We start from the raw sequence: 20785 nt of genomic DNA on the forward strand, positions 1-20785 counted from the left end.
AGGCAAGGCAATATTTATGTAAGAGCAAAGAGTCACGGTGTAGTCTCAGTAGCCAGTGTGTGCATGGATGGAGGGTGTCCATGTTCCCTCACGCCCACAGGAGGAGGAGGAACATTCTAGAAGATTTGCAAGGACTGTTCACTTACGCTTGGCTAGAACTCTTCGCAAGATGGTCTGTAGCTCAAAGGCAGAGATTTCTGTATCCTGTGGACACAGACCACAGCATTGTTAAGCAGCTACCAGTGGGAGCTGGGGGAAGCACGGCCCAGAAAACACAATGGACAACCTTAGATTAGTGTTCCTAATGCAGGTGGCATTGGTGCCACTGTCCCTAGCCCGCACTGAGTAGCTCTGTCTTGGCTCATGGTTTGGATAGTGTTTCAATGTACAGCAAGCTCTAGGTGGAGTTAGTCATCACTTCACTGTGGGAGGGGATATGCTCATATCATTCTCTCACGCCATTGCCTCCTATTGGCTGTATTTCTCATGCTGTACAACTCAGATCTCAGGGCTCTGGCTCCTGCTTAAGACCAGCTGTTGTTAAGCTGCCGCGGGACTTTCTCCTTGACCATTCAGGCTCCCCAGAAGTGGTCCAGGGACCTCTGTCCACTTGGGCACATTTGTGTAACAGAAGGACAAGCCCTGGGTTTAAAGCCTATAGTTATAAGAGGCCCTGGTATGTCCATTCTCTTTCTCTTTCATTCTCTCTCTCCCCCTCTGTCTCTTCTTGCAAATAAATAAATAAAACTATGAAAAGAAAGAAACTCTGAAAAAAAATAAAGCCTGTAGTCATTCTTAACTTCTTGGAGTGCGTGTGTGGAAGGCTGTGCGTGATTTAGTGGGGAAAGAACGAAGTTTCTTTAAGATCCTGTCCCTTGAGAAGGAGGGAGGGAGGAGGCAGGTGAGGGCACAGGGGAGACGGCATCTAGCTTGGCACTTCGATGAGTCTGTGGCTAAGCAGATGACCTTCCTGGGGACACTAGAGAGATCTGGATTTCTCCACACAATAGGGGCCCCCGGCCTAGGCAAAGAGCAGACATTTCCAGAATCTGGAAGTCATCTGCTTGGCCCATTGGCTCAAGTGAAGTGACATTTCTCCCATCAGGCTCATTTAAATTCACGATGAGAGATGTGACTTTGCTCTGCAGTCCTTGGGAGGAGGGTCGGACGACTTTGCTAGAATCCCTGAAGGCTGAGGGATCATTTTAAGAACAGGAAGCCTAACACCGCGGTGTGAACTGCAGACATTCTGGAGAACGGAAGCCTTCCATTTGCCCTCTAAGGGTTCTGTGGGAATCAAGGACCCGAGGTTCAAGCCTCAGATGGCAGGTATCAGAGGAAATAAAGAGCACCTCAAAGTGGACTAGGAATGCTAAGGAGGGGAGGACAGAGCCTGAGCTGACCTGGGGCAAGAAGCGCCGGCAGGGAGCAGAGCTCGGGCTGGAGAGAACGAGGCCAGCGAGGGGCGAGGGGCGGTGGGGGTGAGCTGAGATCCAGCTCGGTCTGCGTTCCCTGTTTCTCCTTGGCTTGTTTCTTTTCCCTTTAAAACTGAAGCCTGCTCTGGGAGAATGGTTTTTCCTTTATGGCAGCAGTTTTGGGGACACCTACCTCCCCTGCCAGCTGAGCAAACAGCCTTCGGAATCCATCATCTATGTCCTCTTCGTTGACGTCAATCTGGGAAGACACAGAAACAGGAACGAGCGGGTCAGAGTGACAGCCAAATGTCACCCCCCCTTCCATGGCAGACTCCCCTCCACCACAAATATCTACCTCTGCCTACCTCTCAGGCCTGAATTCTCAAGGGTGTTGCTCTTGTAATGAAGGACAGTTAACAATTAGAAGTGTTTTGTTTTGTTTTCCCCTAGTTAAAGGACATGAGAGGGAATGTAAACTATGTGGCAAGGAGTTATATTTTAATTTCTCTTAATTCCAGGCATTTTTTAACATCCAACCAAAATGGCCTTTATGATCTATTTCACCTGGAACCTGGAGGTGAAAAGACTGCCTGGAAGGTTCTGGAAGGATTTTGGCAGTGGCTAGGTAACACAGTTCGTGGGACCCTTGGAAACTGTTCAGTTTCTCACTGGGTCACATGGCAATCAAAGGCATTATGGAGTCACTTCAGGTCCCTTTGTCTAGCTCTGTCCTTCTTCCACTTGGATCTGTTAAGACTGGGTCTGGTATGAAACTCCCGAGTTTATAGTCCTAAAAGTCCTTCAGGATTTACCACTCAGCCACATTCTTAGAACTCCAGGAGGCCCCAGGAAATCTTGCTATACTGAGAGTTCATTTTCCAGATGATAAAAGTGAGCTTCATAAGGGGGAGGGACAAGAACACAGTCCTGCTATGCGCGGCCGGGTGTCCTGTCCTCCCCCGACATGGACAGACTCTAGTGAGCAAGCCGGCCCTGGTCCCATTACAGCTCAGGCCCATGCTGGGCCATAGCTTTGCTCTCAACCTGTGTTCACGAACTCCAAGCGACTTGCAGACCCTTGCATCTCGGTTTTACTCGCCTGCACTCTCAGGGTTCAGGACACAGACAGTGGAATTGGAGAATTAATTAAGAATACCTCTTTGGCTGGGCATGGTGGAGCACACCTTTTAATCCCAGCACTTGGGAGGCAGAGGTAGGAAGATCACCAAGAGTTCGAGGCCACCTTGAAAGTACATAGTGAATTCCAGGTCAGCCTGAGCTAGTGTGAGACCCTACATCAGAAAAAAAAAGAAAAAAAAGAAAAAGAAAAAAGACTACCTCTTCAACGTTGGCCTCAATTTCATCATCGACAGCTCTGTAAATAGAAGGACATTTTGTGTTACTGGAAGGCTGGGTAACCTATAAAATGGAAGAGCAGGGTTTAAACCCAGCATGTAGTGGCGGAGGGGATCCCTGCACCCCTGGGTTCCTGGGATAGGCAGCCTGTCTAAGCAGCAGAAGTTGAGCCAGAAAAACCCTGTTGATTTGGGGTCTTTATCACATTGCAGTCTTCACATGCAGTGTAGAGCTGGGCTTCCAGGACTTTCTGGCCTGAGGCTTTTCATGACAGCTAGGTTTTTTTTTGGGGGGGGGGGGACTAAGGGCTCTGCAATGTTAGGCAAGCATCCTACCACTGAACTACCTCCCCAGCGATGCTTAAAATTTTACTTATAGAAGGCAGGCGTGGTGGCGCACGCCTTTAATCCCAGCACCCAGGAGGCAGAGGTAGGAAGATCGACATGAGTTTGAGGCCACCCTGAGACTACATAGTGAGTTCCAGGTCAGCCTGAGCTAGAGTGAGATACTACCTCGAAAAACCAGAATTTTTTTTTTACTTATAGCACTCTTTGCTGTTGGAAGGCCTTTGCAGTGAGACTCTCCCCATGGCTGTCTTCCTGCTCGCCCTGCTGTGAAGAGCCAGTGCACCAGGGCAGTGGTGGGCCCAGCGCCACAGAGAGGGTAGCAATGCCTAGCAGGGTTTTCCTGGGGTACTAGGGATCTTAAACTGAGCTATCCAGAGCTCCGTCTGCAGGGATGAACCACGCAGAAGAAAAGACATGGGACTTCCTGGTGGTGCTGTTGGCTGGATTCTGGGGATGAAAGCATGAATATCCTGGGACAGGGCAGTAGCATTGAGGGGCAGTGAACTCATCTGGGGGAAGTGAGGGTGCTGATGCTTTCCTGGCACGGAGGCTTGGCAGGGAGGCACAGTGCCATTCCCGTGATGCTGGTTTGTGCCCCCATCTCCTTGTCAGTGGAGGGTAAGCTGAGCCCATAATGGCATGCTCTGGTGACCCTGGTTCACAGCAGCCAGGTACTGAAACTATTTCTCCCTCGTGCATGGCGTTGGAGCAAAGGTGAGTCCCCACTGTCCCTTCCCTGTATGGTAGGCAACAGGCTGACAAGTGATCTCAGCTCAGCTCGTGAGACATACGATGGGGGTCTTTGGCACAAGGTCATCCCACCTCTGGCTCCTCCAGCACACTCTTGCTCCTGCCTTTCCCATCCTGTCTCCAGCCCACATTAGCGCTGGAGTCCCCACAGCCTTTCCGTGAACACCCTAGTGCGTACGTTGCCCAAGGTGGATTTGGTCTCTGCCAGTTAAGGGCCCAGCTGCAAGTACGTAATGGAGACAGTGGCCCAAGTGGCAGAATTGAGGCCACATGGGCAGTGGAAAGAAACCGTGATATTAGCCAAAACCATTCCTAAATGCTGGGGTCCAAAGGGAGCGGGGAGAGGGACCACAGACTTCACGAGTATAAAAGGCAGAGGTTCTGGGGAACCATAGAGATTGTCATTTACACCCTTGGTGGCCTACTTAGACCCGTGGCCTTGGAAGGCAAGGTGATGTCCGCTGGCCCGGCATTCTACAAATGACGTGGGCTCATAGGTAGTGTGTACGGGTTGTTAAATTATATTAACAACTTGATAATTTAAAGACCGGGCTGTGATACCAGACTGCCGGTTGCTCCCTCCCCACCCCATTCCAACCCAGCACGTCCTCAGTGATGTTTCCCTTCGCTTTCCTCAGAAGCACCAGGACACCAGAAGCCTTCCAGTGCGCCTGTCCCCACACTGACCCGTCCAGAAGGTCTGCGTTATAAGGAAAGCGAGGAGCAGACCAGGGCTGGCAGCAGGGAGGAGCGGTAGAAAGAGGGGCCTGGCCACCTACTGGTAATCGGCTTTCTTCTCTGAGAAGACCCGGATGCAGAAGTCGCCATCCTTGTGGGGTTCGAAGGTGGAGGGCACGAGGATGTACTCCCCTGGGGGCAGCTTGAAGCGGTTGAGCACCTCCCGGAGGTTGATGAAGGTGTCCGACCGCTCCCTGGCTCGGGTCGTGAGGAAGAAGTTTTTGCCAAGGTGGATCTTGGTCTGCCCAGTTAGCTGGTGAATGAGCATAAAAATTGGGGAGTCGCTCTATGAAAGTGTCCTCTTCACTCACTAAGACAAAGGGATTACCCTGACAACACCTGGATCGTTTGAGATGAAAAGCAAAGTTTCTACCCCAAACAGCAAAAGCGGTGTGAGCCACAGGGGTGCACCCACCTCCTACCGAATGTCTGCAGCCATTCCATTTCTGCCAAAGGGGTTCCCCAGCCTTCATCTAGGTAGGTGACCCTTGGGGGAGGGGCTGGTGAGTAGCAGCCCATCAGAAAGGACCCAGCTCAGTTCTCTACGGTATGTCCCATACTGAGCAAAGCCAAGCCAAGGGCCTGGGGCAGAGTAGGAAGCCCACCTGTGAAACCAGAGGTAACTCAAGGCTGGGGTCACAGCTTTCACTCTGCACCCGAGAAAGCCCAGCAAAGCACTTCCTTCCTGCAGAAGCAGTGTCCTGCGGCTGGGCTTGGGCCTCCGGTGTGGTGTGCCTACTTAACAAGTGCCTACTTAACAAGTGCCCTTTCAAATCACCTGCCTGCCACGTATCCCATCACTGGTGCTAAGTGTGGCCTCCCGGGCGCTCTGCCATAATTTAGTTGATGCCCACAGTAGCCCAGGGAGGTGGGCGCTCACTTCTACTAAAAAAAGACATGGTGGGTGGGGCAAGGCAGGACTGGAGAGATAGCTTAGCCACCAAGGCGTTTGCCTGCAAAGCCAAAGGACCCAGGCTCAATTCCCCAGGACCCACATAAGCCAGATGCACAAGGTGGCGCATGTGTTTGGAGTTCGTTTGGACTGGCTGAAGGCCCTGGCACATCTATTTTCTATTTTCTACTTTCTCTCTCTCTTGCAAAGAAGTAAAAAAATAAAGTAAAAAATAAATAGAAAGGGGCTGGAGAGATGGCTTAGTGGTTAAGGCCTTTGCCTGCAAAGCCAAAGGATCCCGGTTCAATTTTCCAGGACCCATGTAAGCCAGGTGCACAAAGGGGGCACACGTGTCTGGAGTTCGTTTGCAGTGGTGGGAGGCTCTGGCACACCCATTTTTTCTCTCTCTCTGCCTCTTTCTCTCTCTCAAATAAGTAAAATAAAATAAAAGAAAAAGAAAGAAATGGAAACACTGGGGGCATGTGTGTGGGGTCACACAACCTGGGGTCCTGATCTCTCTGTGCTCCAGCCTTGCCTTAACGGCCCAGTGTGCCGGTTCATGTTCCTCCTTCCTGCTTGTTCTCAAAGCCGCACTGGCCTCTGTGACAAGCCTTGCGCAGACTCTTCTGGGTCACAGGCAGGCCACGAGCCTCCAAGGACTTTCCCCAGACACCTTGTTCGAGCCTAGGCTACAGAGTGGACGAGGGCTCGTCCTCCGCCACCGGCCCTCTCAAGCTCCGCTACACAGGCCTTGTGCACGTTGGTGCCCAGAGCCCCAGGTGACATTTGCCAGACGTACCTCCTCTGGAACCTGCAAAATAAAGGACACCCAGTTCAGATTCTGAGACGTGGAGTGTGACGATGGCCGCACCGCGACAGTCTCCCCGCTGCCCATTTTTCTCCGCAGCCCCAGCACTACCGACTTCGTCGACATGGTAACGATTATAGTAATTATTTCCCAAGCAACTCAAAGTACTTCTACCACACTGGGGGGGGGAGGGTACACCCCATGAGCTAGCAATATGGTGGACAGTCCCTTACCACCTTTCCCAGCACATGTGGAAATGTGCAGACATGCAATGACTTGTCTAGGGTCACCATGCAGGTGGGCCGAAGCCCACACCGCTTCCAGCCAGAGAAAGCAGGCCCGAGTGTGGTCAGAGGAAGAGGCAGGAGCATCCATGTCCAGTTTGAATATATTTCTCTGAGCAAGTCATTTGCCTTCTCTGGCCTCAGTTTTCTCATCTCCAAAGTGGGACTGAATGATTACCAAGGCCTTTCCCAGCTCTGACAAGTCATAACAAGATTTCCAAGTACATGAGCCAGAACAGGTCGCTTTACATCTTTCCCTGGAGCTATTCTGCTTAGGTTTGGAGTCCTCAACTTTGTTTCAGAGACAAGAGTTCTGGAACTGTGTGCATTTTTTTAAAAATTATTTATTTATTTATTTGAGAGCGACAGACACAGAGAGAAAGACAGATAGAGGGAGAGAGAGAGAATGGGCGCGCCAGGGCTTCCAGCCTCTGCAAACGAACTCCAGATGCGTGCGCCCCCTTGTGCATCTGGCTAACGTGGGACCTGGGGAACCGAGCCTCGAACCGGGGTCCTTAGGCTTCACAGACAAGCGCTTAACCACTAAGCCGTCTCTCCAGCCCAACTGTGTGTATTTTGACAACTGATGGTGTTTTGCTCACCTCTGTTTCTCAGAGGGGTGGATAGGGCTCAGATCACTGGCAGCCCATGGCCAGCAATGACTGATCCAGCACTGGGAGTCTAGTCTTTTCCCTTGATACTCTGACTCACTTCCACAGAGTGGGTTAGAGACTGGCTCTTGGAGGAGGTGGCTAGAAGCCCTTCTTGGTAGCACTGTCCATGTCTCATGGCCATGTATAGGCTGCCCAGATGGTCTCACTGAATGTGGGGCTTGGGAGTGACACACAGCAGGCTCAAAGCATCAGTCAACCACCTTAAGGTCTCCCTTGCTCCCCTAGAGGCCCACTGCCCCCCCCCCCCCGCAAGGCTGTGGAAATCTGTGTTCTGTGTGGCACAGGAAAGCCCCCCAATATCAAGTCCGATCTCCTGCCCCAGACAAAGGGGGAGAGGAGACCATGACAAGGCTGCCCTCTGGCGTAGCTGAGCAGGACTGGCTTTTTAAAAAAGTTTTATTTTTATTTATTTGACAGCAACAGACATCAAGAGGCAGACAGAGAGAGAGAGAGAGAGAGAGAGAGAATGGATGCAGCAGGGCCTCCAGCCACTGCAAACGAACTCCAGATGCATGTGCCACCTTGTGCATCTGGCTTATGTAGGTCCTGGGAAATCACAGGCAAGCATTTAACCACTAAGCCATCTCTCCAGCCTACAGACTGGCTTTTTCTTGGCTCTGTGGACAGCGAGGGAGTCTGTGGAAGCAGGGCTCAAGTCAAGGGGAGCATAATGATCCTTTCTAACCCTGTCCTGAGCTCCCTGTGGTCCAGTCCAGGCCAGGGACATGGCTGGGATCTAACCTGCTGGCTCAGTCTGGTCCTCACAATGTTTCTTAGTATGGTCCAGCATATGCTGTTCTCGTTCAAGTCTCCTCTATTCCTTGGAGCTTTCTGGACCAAACAGAACACCAGGACTGGAGTATGTGAAAAGGAACAGGGAGGCCATTTCAAAGAATGGAACTCGGGTGGGAGAGCTGGCTTAGCAGTTAAGGCACTCGCTTGCAAAACCTTAGGACCCAGGTTTGATTCTCCAGATCCCATGTAAGCCAGATGCACATAGTGACGCATGCATCTGGAGTTCATTATCAGTGGCTAGAGGCCCTGGCATGCCCATTCTCTCTCTCTCTCTCTCTCTCTCTTTCTCACTCACTCACTAATAAATAAATAAAAATAAAATATTACACAGAGTGGAACTCCCGGGAGGCTGGCTATGGGGGCCTGGGGCAGCTCCTGGAAATACAGACCAGCTGCTGGTACGTTACTATGTGAGCCGCTGCTATGTCTGACCAGGTTGGTGGCTTGGCAAGCTCCCTGAGCTATGTCCCACTTCCAGTTCTGCCTCTGGTGTCTGTGTCGCTCAGGCTGAGGCTGGCTGAGGGAGAAGGGAAGGGTTAGATGCCAGCCACCCCCGCCCTGCCCATACCTCGTAGATGCCAAAGCCAATGGTGTGCATGTCTTCGCCCATCTTCCTCTGCCGCCGCCGGTGCTTCTGGATGAGGCCCACCAGGAAGGTGCAGCCGCTCTCCCCGTCCTCCTCGTCCTCGTCTTCCTCCTCCAGCTTGATCAGGTACTGAGGGTTCATCCAGAAGGTATCTGTGGCACGGGAGGGACAAAACTAGCCCTGAGCAGGGCCTGGGGAGTTCTGGGGCACAGGTCCTGCACGCGGCCGGGAGAAGGACGAGGGGAGATGGTGGGAAGTAAGGGGCAGAGGAAGCAGGGCGAAGGTAGACTGCAGCTCCTGGCAAGGTGGGTTCAGCAGTGGGCAGAGGTGTGCTGCCAGGGTAGGATGGCCTGCGCTCATCGAAGGCACCTTTGCGTGCGTGTGGAGGGGCTAAGACAGGCACTCGTATAGCCCAGGCTGGCCTCCAACTTGCTATGTAGTGGGCCTCCTGCTTCTACCTCCCCAGAGCTGGGGTTCTCGGTGGCATATCTAGTTTATGTCATGCTGGGGATTGAACCCAGGGCTTTGTGCATGTTAGGCAGGCGGTCTACCCACTGTACTACCTGCCCAGTCCCTCCTGATGTCTTCTCAAAGACCCATCTACCTTGGGCCAGAGTCAGGGGAGGGCTGTGGGGCTCCTGGCACAGTCTGAAACTCATACGGACCTGCATCAGGAACTTCCCCTTGTAGGTCTATGGGCTGCCTGTCCTGGTGCCCCCTCGAGGACCAACCTCCTGGGCCCACAGGCACCCCTTCTATAAGTTCAAGTGTGCTGGGCATGCAGCGTGGCAGCTTCTGAGCTACTTCAGTGGAGTGGGCAGATGCTGCAGAGATTGAATGACCCACGAGGCCAAGAGCAGTTACTAGCTGGTTCTTGGAAGAATGTCTGCCAACTCCTAATCTAATGGACATCAGGTGTTATTGTGGGTGGCAGAAGGTCTTTCCAGTGGTAGGTTCTAGAATTGCCTCAGTGGCCGTATACTGAGACTGGTCAGCTAGTCCTTTATTTGCTCTGTGGGCCTCAGACGCCATTTAGAAACTTGGTTACCTCATCTGCAATAACCAAAATTATGACCATGAGCAGAGTGAAAATTAGGTCCAGGCTGGAGAGATGGCTTAGTGTTCAGTAGCTAGCCTGCAAAGCCAAGGGACCCAGGTTTGATTCCCCAGATCCTGCTCAAGCCAGATGCACGTGGTAGCGCATGTGTCTGGAGTTCTTTTGCAGTGGCTAGAGGCTCTGGCATGCCCATTCTCTCTCTCTCCCCCCTCTCTCAAATAAATAAATAAAGTATTTTTCTTAATATGACCAATGACCAGAGTCACTTTCCCTGGGTTCAGATCCCAGCAAGCTCAGTGGCTCTTGCGCAAGTCACTTATCTAAGCCCCGGTCCCGTCATCTTAAAGGTGGAGATGAAAATAAAGAAGTTTGTGGGAGCCGGGCATGGTGGCACACACCTTTAATCCCAGCACTCAGGAGACAAAGACAGGAGGACTGCCAGGAGTTTGAGGCCGCCCTGAGACTGCATAGTGAATTCCAGGTCAGCCTGGGCTAGAGCGAGACCCTACCTTGAAAAGAATAAATTTGTTGGAAAGAGTCAATGAAATAACACTGACACACCTTGAGAGACCTGGTACCCTGTGTATGCCCACAGTTGGCAGATAGCCTCGGGATCAGAGGGGAAAGTCTCACCCCATCTGAGCCAGGCTCAGTCAACAGTTTTTGAGGGAACTGAGCATGCAAGAGAGTTATAAGAAGCCAGGCATGGTGGTACACACCTTTGGTCCCAGCACTTGGGAGGTTGAGATAGGAGGATTGATGTGAGTTTGAGGCCAGCTTGGGACTACAGAGCGAGTTCCAGGTCAGCCTGGGCTAGAGTGAAACCCTGCTTTCAGAAAGAAAAGAAAAGGAAAAAAAGAAAGAAGGAAAAAAGGAAAGAAAAGAAAAGAAAGATGGAAGGAAGAAAGGAAAGAAAGAAGGAAGGAAGGGAGAAAGGAAAGAAAAGAAAGAAAGGAAGGAAGGAAGGAAAAGAAAGAAACAAGGTTTCAGGCAACGATGAAGACCCAAGGGTGCAGTGAATAAGAGCTCGCTCGCTGGGGCTCAGGGTGGTCAGGTGTGAACTGGGACACAGCCTGCTTCCTTGAGCCTGTGGAAAGTCACAGGTGCCTGGGGATCTAGGCCCAGAGGGGCAATCACAGGACCAGCAAGTCAACTGATGAATTCAGGGGCAACAGGGAGTTAAGACCTAGGCCTGGGCTGGAGAGAGTGACGGTCCGGAGGAGTAGGAACCACTTCCTTTGGGCTTCCCAGCATGTCTGGGGCGGGGATGGGGGGCTGTTGTGGCCTCCAGCAGCCCTTACTTGGGAAATTCCTGCAGCCCCCCGCGGTGGAGCCCCGCCTCCAGTTCCCATCCATCTTAGTGAGCTTCCACTTCTTGTAGGAGTCGCTGGTGAGGGTGTCCGGGGTCAGGTTGCAAATCTCCAGGCGGGAGTAGTGGCGTAGGAAGTCTCCGAAAGACATCCTGGCAAAGCAGAGACAGGGTGTCGTGCATCACAGGAGACAGGGCCAGCTGGGACCTTCCACCTGTTGGACTAGGAGCCAGTCACGGTCAGGCCGCACAGCTCCACGGGCCCGATGGTGGGTGGCAGGGACCGATTCGGAAGACCCCAAATCTAGCCCGGGCACTGCTGCTTTGTAGCTGGGTGCCTTTGAGCAAGTTACTGAACCTTCCCTGGGGCGCAGAGCTCTCATGTGAAAGCAGGCGCTATAAAGAAATACTAAAGGAGGGCTGGAGAGATGGCTTAGCGGTTAAGCGCTTGCCTGTGAAGCCTAAGGAACCTGGTTCGAGGCCCGATTCCCCAGGACCCACGTTAGCCAGATGCACAAGGGGGCGCATGCGTCTGGAGTTCGTTTGCAGTGGCTGGAGGCCCTGGCGCGCCCATTCCCTCTCTATATCTGCCTCTTTCTCTCTGTCTGTCGCTCTCAAATAAAAATGAACAAAAATAAATAAATATATAAATAAAAAAGAAATACCATAGGAGACAGTGTGTGGGCACTCATGGCAAATAGTGAGGACTGTTGGTGGTCCTTGGAGTGACACGCCCACCATAGTGGGTCCCTCACTGCTCTGCTCAGTACGGAGCAGGTATGACGCCAGGACTAGATGGAAGCAACCTCCCCTCTTCAGAAACAGGGTCTTATGTAGTCCAGGTTGGCCTCAAACTCTATACATAGCCAAAGATGACCTCGAACTTCTGATTTTCCTGCCTCCTGGAATTATAGGCATGCACCAGCACACTTCATATGAATTGCTGATCAACCCCAGGCTTTGTGTATGTTAGGACAGTGTTTTATCCACTGAACTGCATCCCCAGCCTGCTCCCCTTGCTTTATCTTGGGGTGTGTACATTATGGAAGGAATTCCCCTCAGCCCTTGTTGTCTGAGAAGTTTGTTCAGTTTGTCAACCCCACTGTTCAGATGGACAAACTGAAGAGGTTTAAGATGTTGTTGTTCAGAACCTTAGTGATATTTTCTTAAAAGACAGCCCAGACTGGTCTTGAACTTGAGATCCTCCTGCCTCAGTTTCCTGAGTGCATTATAGGAGTGTGCCTACCATACTCTTATGGCTCATTCAAAACAACAACAAACCAACCCAGAATGTCATGCTGTGTGCCCCTGGCTTCACAATCTCATTTCTGGCTAAGGCCCTGGCTAGCAATTTGCCAGTAAAGAATTTTGAGGCACACCCCTTCCCCAGCCCCTTAGATTCCACTGGTCTTACCAGAACTCCCCATCCTCGTGACGCCTGGTTAGGTTTTCCCTCACTTCTGGATCCACAGTGTTCCAGCTGGGGCAGCTGGAAAACAGAACAGTGGGAGACCTCGTTCAGCAAGAGTGGATGATGGTGACTTTTCCCGCAGGCCCCAGGGCTGACGAGCCGGAGACCCATTCTCACTGCCAAGGGCCAGGGCCCCAGAAACAGAGGAAGTCGCCCCTACCTGGCTCAGGGCCCTACTGAAAAACACCCAAAGCCCCCCAAAGAGCACAGAACCCTGTGTGGGATGCAAGCATAGGGCCAAGAGGAGAGGGTGTGTTTTTCCTGGATGACGGCAGCAAGGAAGAGTGTAGAAATGAACACGCCCGCCCACCAGTGACAGATGAGGAAGCATCGCCTGCTCACAGTGAGATGGGCCCCGCAGCTCTTTTAGCAAAACAAAACAAAACAAAACAAAACAAAACAAAACAAAACAAAACAAAACAAGAAACATCAGATAAGGGAGGAGAAATGGCTTAGTGGTTAAGGCACTTGCCTGCAAAGCCAAAGAACCCAGGTCTTTTTCCCCGGGACCCACATAAACCAGATGCACAAGATGGCACATGCATCTGGAGTTTGCTTGCAGTGGCTGAAGGCCCTGGTGTGCCCATTCTTTCTTTCTCTCTCAGATAAAGAAATAAAAAAATAAAAGTAACAACAAAAACATCTGATAAGACGTCACTTCTCCCAGACTCTGTGATTGACCTGAAAGGAAGCCTGTCAAAAAAGGTATCCCTCTGCTGAGGTCAAGGCTGCCTGAAACAGGCCAGGGAAGAGGAAGAAGACCAGGGGACACAGGGAGAGTCTCAATGGAGCATTACTCCAACACGTTGAAGGCCTAGCAGCCAAGAGCAGGTTTGGAAACCAATGGAGGGATGCTCTGCTATTGGCACAAAGTTCATGGCTCATTTCGAGGCCCTGTGTGCAGAGTCTCCTACCTGGGTTTCAACAGGGCTTCCCAGTGGAATGCACCCCTAGTGGATGTACCCTTACTTGTCATTCCACTTTCCGGTCCACTCCACTTCTCCCCAGGGGTTGCGGATGCGGATCAGTTTTTGCAGGCTTCCCGCACTTTCTACCTGAAGGATGCAACGAGAGAAAAGACAGAGAAGCTGAGGGCCATCGGGCCTGGAGAGACTTGGACCCAGGTGCCCCTTCGGTGTGAGCTAAGCAGGCGGAGTCCATCTGAGAGGGAAGATCGAGACAGCAGGAAGGGCCTTGACTCCTACCTATGCACTGCTGCCCAGCCTTGGAAAATGAGAATTAAAGCCGGGAGGCGGAGCTAGGAGGACTGCCACAAGTTGGGAGTCTAGCCTGGTCCACATAGTGAGACCCTGTCTCAACAAAACAAAGCCAAACACAGAACCAAAAAGAAAACAAGCATTAGGACCGGGGCTCCTTAATCCTTATCACCAGCCTGAGGCACAGCCAACCTTGTGCAGGGCTCTGTGGTTGGCAGGTTGCCCCTAAGCCTTGCTTAGCAACTGCACTGGGATGTTCAGTGTCAAGGACTCTCAGAGACGCTTTCCACGTGCTGGAAGAACACGGATACAAACATGGGCTCACGCAGTATGGGAATCTTTCATGTTGTTGCATTCTGAGCCAGGATCTGACTATGTTCCCCAGGCTGACCCTGAGCACCCGGGCTTAAGCGATCTGTTTCTCAGCCCCTCCGAGAAGTCAGGGCTACAGGCACATGCCACCGTATGCAGCTAATCTATGACTAATCTATGATTCCTGGATCGGGGGTAGAGGAGGGGACTTGGACACCAGAAAAGACTTTGCATTCGATGGTGCTAGTCAATGAGTTGTATATATTTTCTTGGGCATGACGGTAGTGTGCTCATGTATGGAGAATTGCCCTTAGTAATGGGAGATGACAGCTGAACTTTATTTTGTTTTTTATTTATTTTGAGGTAGGGTCTCACTCTAGCCCAGGCTGATTTGGAATTCACTATGTAGTCTCAGAGTGGCCTAGAACTCACAGCGATCCTCCTACTTCTGACCCCCAAGTGCTGGGATTAAAGGCCTGTGCCACCATGCCCAGCTGTTTTTATTTATTTATTAGAGACAGAGAGAGAGAGAGAGAGGGAGGGAGAGAAAGACCGAGTGAGAATGGGTACACCAGGGCCTCTAGCTACTGCAAACGAACTCCAGATGCATGTGTCACCATGTGCATCTGGCTTACTTGGGTGGGATCTGGAGAATCGAACCTGGGTCCTTAGGCTTCGCAGGCAAGCGTCTTAACTGCTAAGCCATCTCTCCAGCTCGAAGTCTGAACTTCCAAGACATGAAGTGTCAGGATCACTTTAGCTTACTTGTGAATTGCTCATAAAAAAATACACAGAAACACACACACACAAACAGATTGGCAAAATGTCAATAATTGTTGAACCTAGGGTAGGGAGTAGCATTTGGGTATTTATTATGTTATGCTTTCAACTTCTATGTAGACCTGACATTTTTCAGCATAAAAGAGGTGTGTGTGTGTGTGTGTGTGTGTGTGTGTGTGTGTGTATGTGTATATATATGAGAGAGAGAGAGAGAGGGAGAGAGAGAGAGGCGCGCGCATGGGGGGAGGGGTGGTTAAAAAAAAGTTAAGGGCAGAATTCAGTGGTAGAGCAAGTGCTTAGCAGGTGTGAACCCTGAGCTTGGTCACCACTGAGGGAGGGTGAGAGGGAAAGAAGGAAGAAAGGAAGGAAGGAAGGAAGGAAGGAAGGAAGGAAGGAAGGAAGGAAGAAAGAAAGGAAGGAAGGAAGGAGGGAGGGAGGGAGGGAGGGAGGCAGGCCAGCCGGTCTAAAATATACAGGAAGGATCAGAAGGCCTGGGGTCAGGTCAAGGGTATGGCAACTAGCAGCGAACTTGGGTTGCTTGACTGACAATAAAAACAACACCAACTTCTGCAGCAACACTGCCTGCCTGCACACAGCGTGTCCAGTGCAGTTAGAACAGCGACTCACTATGACCACCTTAGAGTGGACCTATTATTGCTATCATTGCTTCCATCCTCAGGACCAGGAAACGAAGATGCCCAGTTCAGGTAACTTGTCCAGGACACACAACTGCCAAGTCAGTCACACTTGAACACAGAAAGGATTGTATTTTTGAAATCAAATTTAAGGGCTTTTTTTGTTGTTGTTTTTTTGAGGGGTGTGCTAGGAGGGATGGCGTTGACTAGCTTTGTAGCTCAGGCTGGCCTAGCATTTACCATGTAGTCCAGGCTGGCCTCACACCTCCCGGCAATTCTCCTGCCTCAGCCTCCCTAAGGGCACTACCGTGCTAGGCTGAAAGCATTTTGAAAGCCATAAAATCCTGCACAGAGGCAAAGTGCCGACTTTTGTCTTTGAAAGCGGATCTCGAGAGACGCGCGCCACAGCAGCGCGCCCGGCCAGCAGGGGGCAGCAGCGCCCTCCGCCGGCACAGCTCGGCGGTCGCGGGTCCCCACGCCGGATCGCGACCGTGCAGGACCCGGGCCTCCCCGCCGGCCCTTACCTCCTCGGCTCCGGTGACGGAGTACGCGTGTCCTTTCACCAGCTTCTGGTAGGTGACGGCCTCCGAGTCGGCGGCGCTGGTGATCTGCAAACACAAGCGGCGCGACAGTCAGCGCCGCTCGCGTGCTACCTACGGCAGGGCCCGGGAGCCGGCGCCGAGCGGGACCCTGCAGCAGCTCTCGGAGGCTTTCACCCGACACCAGGCCGCCCGAGACCCCCTGGGGGTGGGAGGGTTCGTGCATTCAGTCCCAGGAGGAGACCCCTGGGGTGGGAAGGTTCACGCATTCAGTCCCAGGCCACACAAGACCCCTGGGCGTGGGGGAGGGGCTCATGCATTCAGTCCCAGGCCACCCGAGACCCCGGGCGTGGGGGAGGGGTTCATGCATTCAGTCCCAGGCCACAGGAGACCCCTGGAGGTGGGGAAGGGGTTCATGCATTCAGTCCTAGGCCACAGGAGACCCCCGGGCGTGGGGGAGGGGGTTCATGCATTCAGTCCCAGGCCACAGGAGACCCCTGGAGGTGGGGAGGGGGTTCATGCATTCAGTCCCAGGCCACAGGAGACCCCTGGAGGTGGGGAAGGGGTTCATGCATTCAGTCCTAGGCCACAGGAGACCCCCGGGCGTGGGGGAGGGGGTTCATGCATTCAGTCCCAGGCCACAGGAGACCCCTGGGGGTGGGGAGGGGGTTCATACATTCAGTCTCAGCCTCTGCTGGCTAGGAGGGCGCCAAGAAAGAATCGCAGGAGAGAGGGCAGCACAGGGGGCCAAGGGGTTCTCTCTGAGCCTGCACCCCCAGCTCCCAGGTTTGTGTAAAGGGAGTTGTTTGTTCCCATCCAGAGTTGAGAATTAGCTTGCTGTACTAGTATCTCCTTAGAAAACCCGACTCTTTCCCCATCTTTTGGACACAGTCTTTGGAGGCTCCAGAAGACGGGGACTTGGGCACCTCCCATCCTGCCCGGGGTGAAGTTTGCCTGCAGTTATTGTGGAGAAATGGTTCCTTCTGGAACCCTCTGAAGTCTTCCCCAGGACCCTTCAACACTGGGACAGAATGAGGGGCGGGTGGGGGAGCGGATGTCCAGGCTGGTGGCGGAGTGGTTCAGAGCAAGGTTAAAATGGGACGTGGGCTGAGGAGGAAGGGGCCTGGCTCTTGCTGAGCAACCCTTGGCTTCTAGGCAGTAAGCGACGAGGTGGGCAAGGGAAGCGCGAATGTCCTTCATGGGTTTACACGCGCTGCTGGGGCCTCCCCTGAGCTAGAACCGAACAGGGGTGAGTTTAGGGAAGGCAGTCTGGACTTACATCGATAGAGCAGCCAAGGAGAGACCCCTTCTGTAGAGCCTTCTGGATGATCTTGAACAGGTTGGGAGGAGGTTTCCTCAACTCATACCACTCAGCAATGCCTCCGGTGAAGTCCTCGAAGCCCTCGGTGGTGGCACCCCCAGACAGCGCTTCGTAGCAGCCGTTGATTCTGCGGGCGGGAGCACACGCTGCTGCTGACCCCGAAGATGCTCTTGTCTCTCGAGGTGCCCCCCCAACTTCTACTGTGACGCCCTCACTTGTTTGAGCTCTTGGGAACCTCTGCTCTCGCTCTTGTCTTTGTCCCCACCGCGAGGTGCCTAGGAAGGCAAGCCACCATCTCCCCAAGTACCATGCCCCTGTGGCTTCGAAGTCTGGAAAATGCTTGGGGACGGCTTGATCCAGACTTTGGCATTGGTGGCTTCTATTCCTCACAGGGAAGGGGGCATATGCTAATTGGCATCTGGCTGTCAAAACTTAAAAAAAAAATTAAAAAGACAACATTTTGATAATGAACACAGCCTCTGAGAACCAATGAGTGTGGACTGGCTGTACCTGACTGACTACGGATGCTGAGGTCTGAGAGCTTTTCCCGCTCCTCCAGTACTTTGAGCTCTAAGCCCTAAATTCTCTAGGCTGGAGACTTGAAACCCTTATTCCTCGCTCAGGGCTATAAAGACCACAAACCCATTTGTTGCCTTTTGGCTGGCTTATCTGAAAGTGTTAGCTAGTAGTTTTCGGTGATAAAAACGCTAGGGATGTAGTTCAATTGGTAGAGTGCCAGATCCCCGAATAAAACTGGGCATGGAAGGCACACGCCCATACCCCAGCACTCAGGAGTCAGGAGGATCAGAAACTTAAGGTCACATAAAGCTACTCAGTGAATTGGAGGACAGCTGGGCTACAGGAGACCCTGCCTCAAAAGCAAACAAAATACCCATCAACAAAACTTGCCAGAAGAAAAAAAAAAAAAAAAAGAGTCCCTTCTCGCGGTCAGAACAGTGAGCCCATAACTTGTCCCCCTGCTTTTGGTTAAAAACAACAGCAGTTGTCATTCGTCAGGGCACCGTGTGACCAAGCACCCTGCCTAAATTAGTTCCTTCAATTAATAGCTCAATTTGGGTCCAAATAGTCCTTTGATAGAGTAGAACTTCTCAAAATAGCCCTTGAGTAGTCCCTGTTGTTTTGGAGCCCGGGGCAACAGGGTCAGGGTGTAGGTATTGGGGAGCGGAGTCACTTACTTGGCGTAGGCCTTCTCCAGCAGGGCACTCCAGAACTCGCTCCCCTCTGCTGAGTGCACAAAGAGCAGCTCCCCGTCCTTGGTGGGCAGCCTGTCATCCACCACGACCTCCACCCACTCTCCATACTGCCAGAACTGCAGGACAAGGGGTGGCGTGGGAGAGGTCAGCCCTCCAAGCCGCAGCTACGCCCGGCTCCCTCCTGCCCTAGGTCCCACGAACCCCGGGAGGAGATACCCCCCCAGTCTTCTGTGGCAGGCAAGTCCTCGTGAAGTAGGCAGTTGGGGACAGAGGGCTTGTCTATGTCTGCAAAGCCATGCACATCATCACAAAATATGTCTCATCTTTTAGCATAAAGGGGGGAAATTTTTACCCTTTTATCTCAAGCTGCAAATAAAATCTTTAACTTTTGCAGATTCTTTTTGAGCCTGTGTGTATTATGTGTGTGCATGCATGGTGTGTGTGTCCTGGGCATCTGTGTGCCGTCACATGCATGTCGCAGGCAGAGGACAACCTCAGGATGCTGGTCCTAAGCCTTCCACCTCGCTGAAGGCCCGAGTGGCTGGCCTGTGAGCTTTGGGACTCTCCTGTCTCGGCTTCCCCTCGCCGTAGACCTATCGGGATTAGGGCTCTGGGGATCTGAGCTCTGGCCGTCAGCCTTGTACAGCAAGCACTTTTAACCACTGAGAGGCTGTCTCCCCAGTTCAAGATTACCTTTTGAACACGCAGCTCTGCCTCCTTAGAGGCCCCCTCCCATGGCCATTGTGACTGGTCCAACATCATGGGCAGACTGGGAGCAGACCATGCTTTCTCAATGCCCTCTACAGAGCAGCCCTCCTCCCCATGGCCAGCACCCTGGACACTGAGGAATCAGACGAGCCAGGGGACTGTACTGAGCCCAGAGGATCCGGTGAGGAGACACCTGAGCCAAGGATATTAAGTTACCTGGAAGTGGAAGATCCCCGCGTAGTTTTCTTGGAAGCTCTGGTCAAGGGGCACAACTCGAGCCAGGATTTCTTCATTCAAGGTGAGGGACGCAATGGCAGCCAGCAGCCAGCAGTCACCTAGGACACAAGAGTTCCAGTCAAGTCTCAGTTCCTGGTACGTATGTTAAGTCTTGGCCCCACCTCTAGGGGCACAAAGCCCAAGATGACCCATGAACGTTGGAGCCGGAGCAGTATTTCAGGTGGTGCTTGCTGAGGCTTAGGTCGTCGGTTTGGGAGACAGTGTAAGGAAAATTCCAAGGGAGACATGTTTTGTTGGGTTGATGACTAGGTAGAGAAGAGAGGTGCATTCCCTGAGAATCCCAGGCTCTGGTAGCTGACCTGTGTCTGTGGAGCCCAGCTCTGTGCCTGACACCCGGGAGCTGTGACCATCTGTGGGGTGAATGAATCTGAACAGGCCATGAAGAAGGGATGCCAAGGGGCAGGGCCTTGTGTGAGAGGAAGGCAAGGCAGTGATAGATGGGATGGTGCATGTGTCCTGGGAGAAGGGACAAGGAAAGGGGTGCCAGTAAGCCATATGGTCTTAGGAGAATGTACCCACATGGGCAGAAGAGCCACGAGCCAGAGAGAGGAGGGAGAGGAGAGGGAGGAAGACTGTGGGTGTGCAGGGCTTCTTGCAAATGAACTCCAGATGCATGCACCACATTGTACATCTGGCTTCACATGTGTTCTGAGGAATCGAACCCAGGTTGGCAGGCTTTATAAGCAAGTACCTTTAACCACTGAGCCATCTTCTCAGCTTCATATAATATATTTAAAATTCCTATTTACCTCTTCACTGAAAATTCACTTTTTTATGTTTATGTATGTGGTCAGGACTGAAGGATAGGTTCTCTTCCTGGGTGTATGGTACTGGAATGACCATGTATCTTATAATCTTAGAAATCAGACAAGGGCATGTGTGGTGGTGGGGCTGGGGATCAGAAGAGAGCTGGGTTAGGATTCCCAGTGATGAGGATGCATTTGGAGGAGTGGAGAGATAGCTCAGCAGTTAAGCCACTTTCCTGCAAAGCCTTATGACCCATGTTTGATTACCCAATACTCACATAAAGCCAGATGCACAAAGTGGTACTTGTGTCTGGAGTTTATATGCAGTGGCTACAGGCCCTGGTGTGCCCATTCTCTCTCTCCTCCTTGCAAATACATAAATAAAGTATTTTTTATAAAAAATTATTTACTTATTTGACAGAGAAAGAGGGAGAGAATGGCCTCCAGACACTGCAAATGAACTCCAGACGCATGCACCCCCTTGTGCATCTGGCTCATGTGGGTCCTGGGGAATTGAACCTGGGTCCTTTGGCT

The 20785-nt window shown here is 52.2% G+C and overlaps 1 protein-coding gene across 1 annotated transcript in view; it reads right to left on the reverse strand.

Moving 5' to 3' along the window:
• Capn2 (calpain 2) overlaps positions 1 to 20785 on the reverse strand; it is a 59075-nt gene that overhangs the window by 12268 nt on the left and 26022 nt on the right. The window contains exons 3-15 of the mRNA XM_004653241.2: positions 19425 to 19543; positions 18483 to 18616; positions 17245 to 17413; positions 15951 to 16034; positions 13452 to 13537; positions 12426 to 12500; positions 11004 to 11164; positions 8628 to 8797; positions 6298 to 6309; positions 4648 to 4859; positions 2754 to 2790; positions 1609 to 1674; positions 147 to 204 (exon numbers count right to left, since the gene is read on the reverse strand). Of these exons, the coding sequence (XP_004653298.1) occupies positions 147 to 204; positions 1609 to 1674; positions 2754 to 2790; positions 4648 to 4859; positions 6298 to 6309; positions 8628 to 8797; positions 11004 to 11164; positions 12426 to 12500; positions 13452 to 13537; positions 15951 to 16034; positions 17245 to 17413; positions 18483 to 18616; positions 19425 to 19543 (1383 nt within the window). The remainder of the gene's footprint in view (positions 1 to 146; positions 205 to 1608; positions 1675 to 2753; positions 2791 to 4647; positions 4860 to 6297; positions 6310 to 8627; positions 8798 to 11003; positions 11165 to 12425; positions 12501 to 13451; positions 13538 to 15950; positions 16035 to 17244; positions 17414 to 18482; positions 18617 to 19424; positions 19544 to 20785) is intronic.

The sequence above is a fragment of the Jaculus jaculus genome, chromosome 1 (assembly GCF_020740685.1).
Source record: "Jaculus jaculus isolate mJacJac1 chromosome 1, mJacJac1.mat.Y.cur, whole genome shotgun sequence".
In the NCBI taxonomy this organism is placed as follows: domain Eukaryota; kingdom Metazoa; phylum Chordata; class Mammalia; order Rodentia; family Dipodidae; genus Jaculus; species Jaculus jaculus.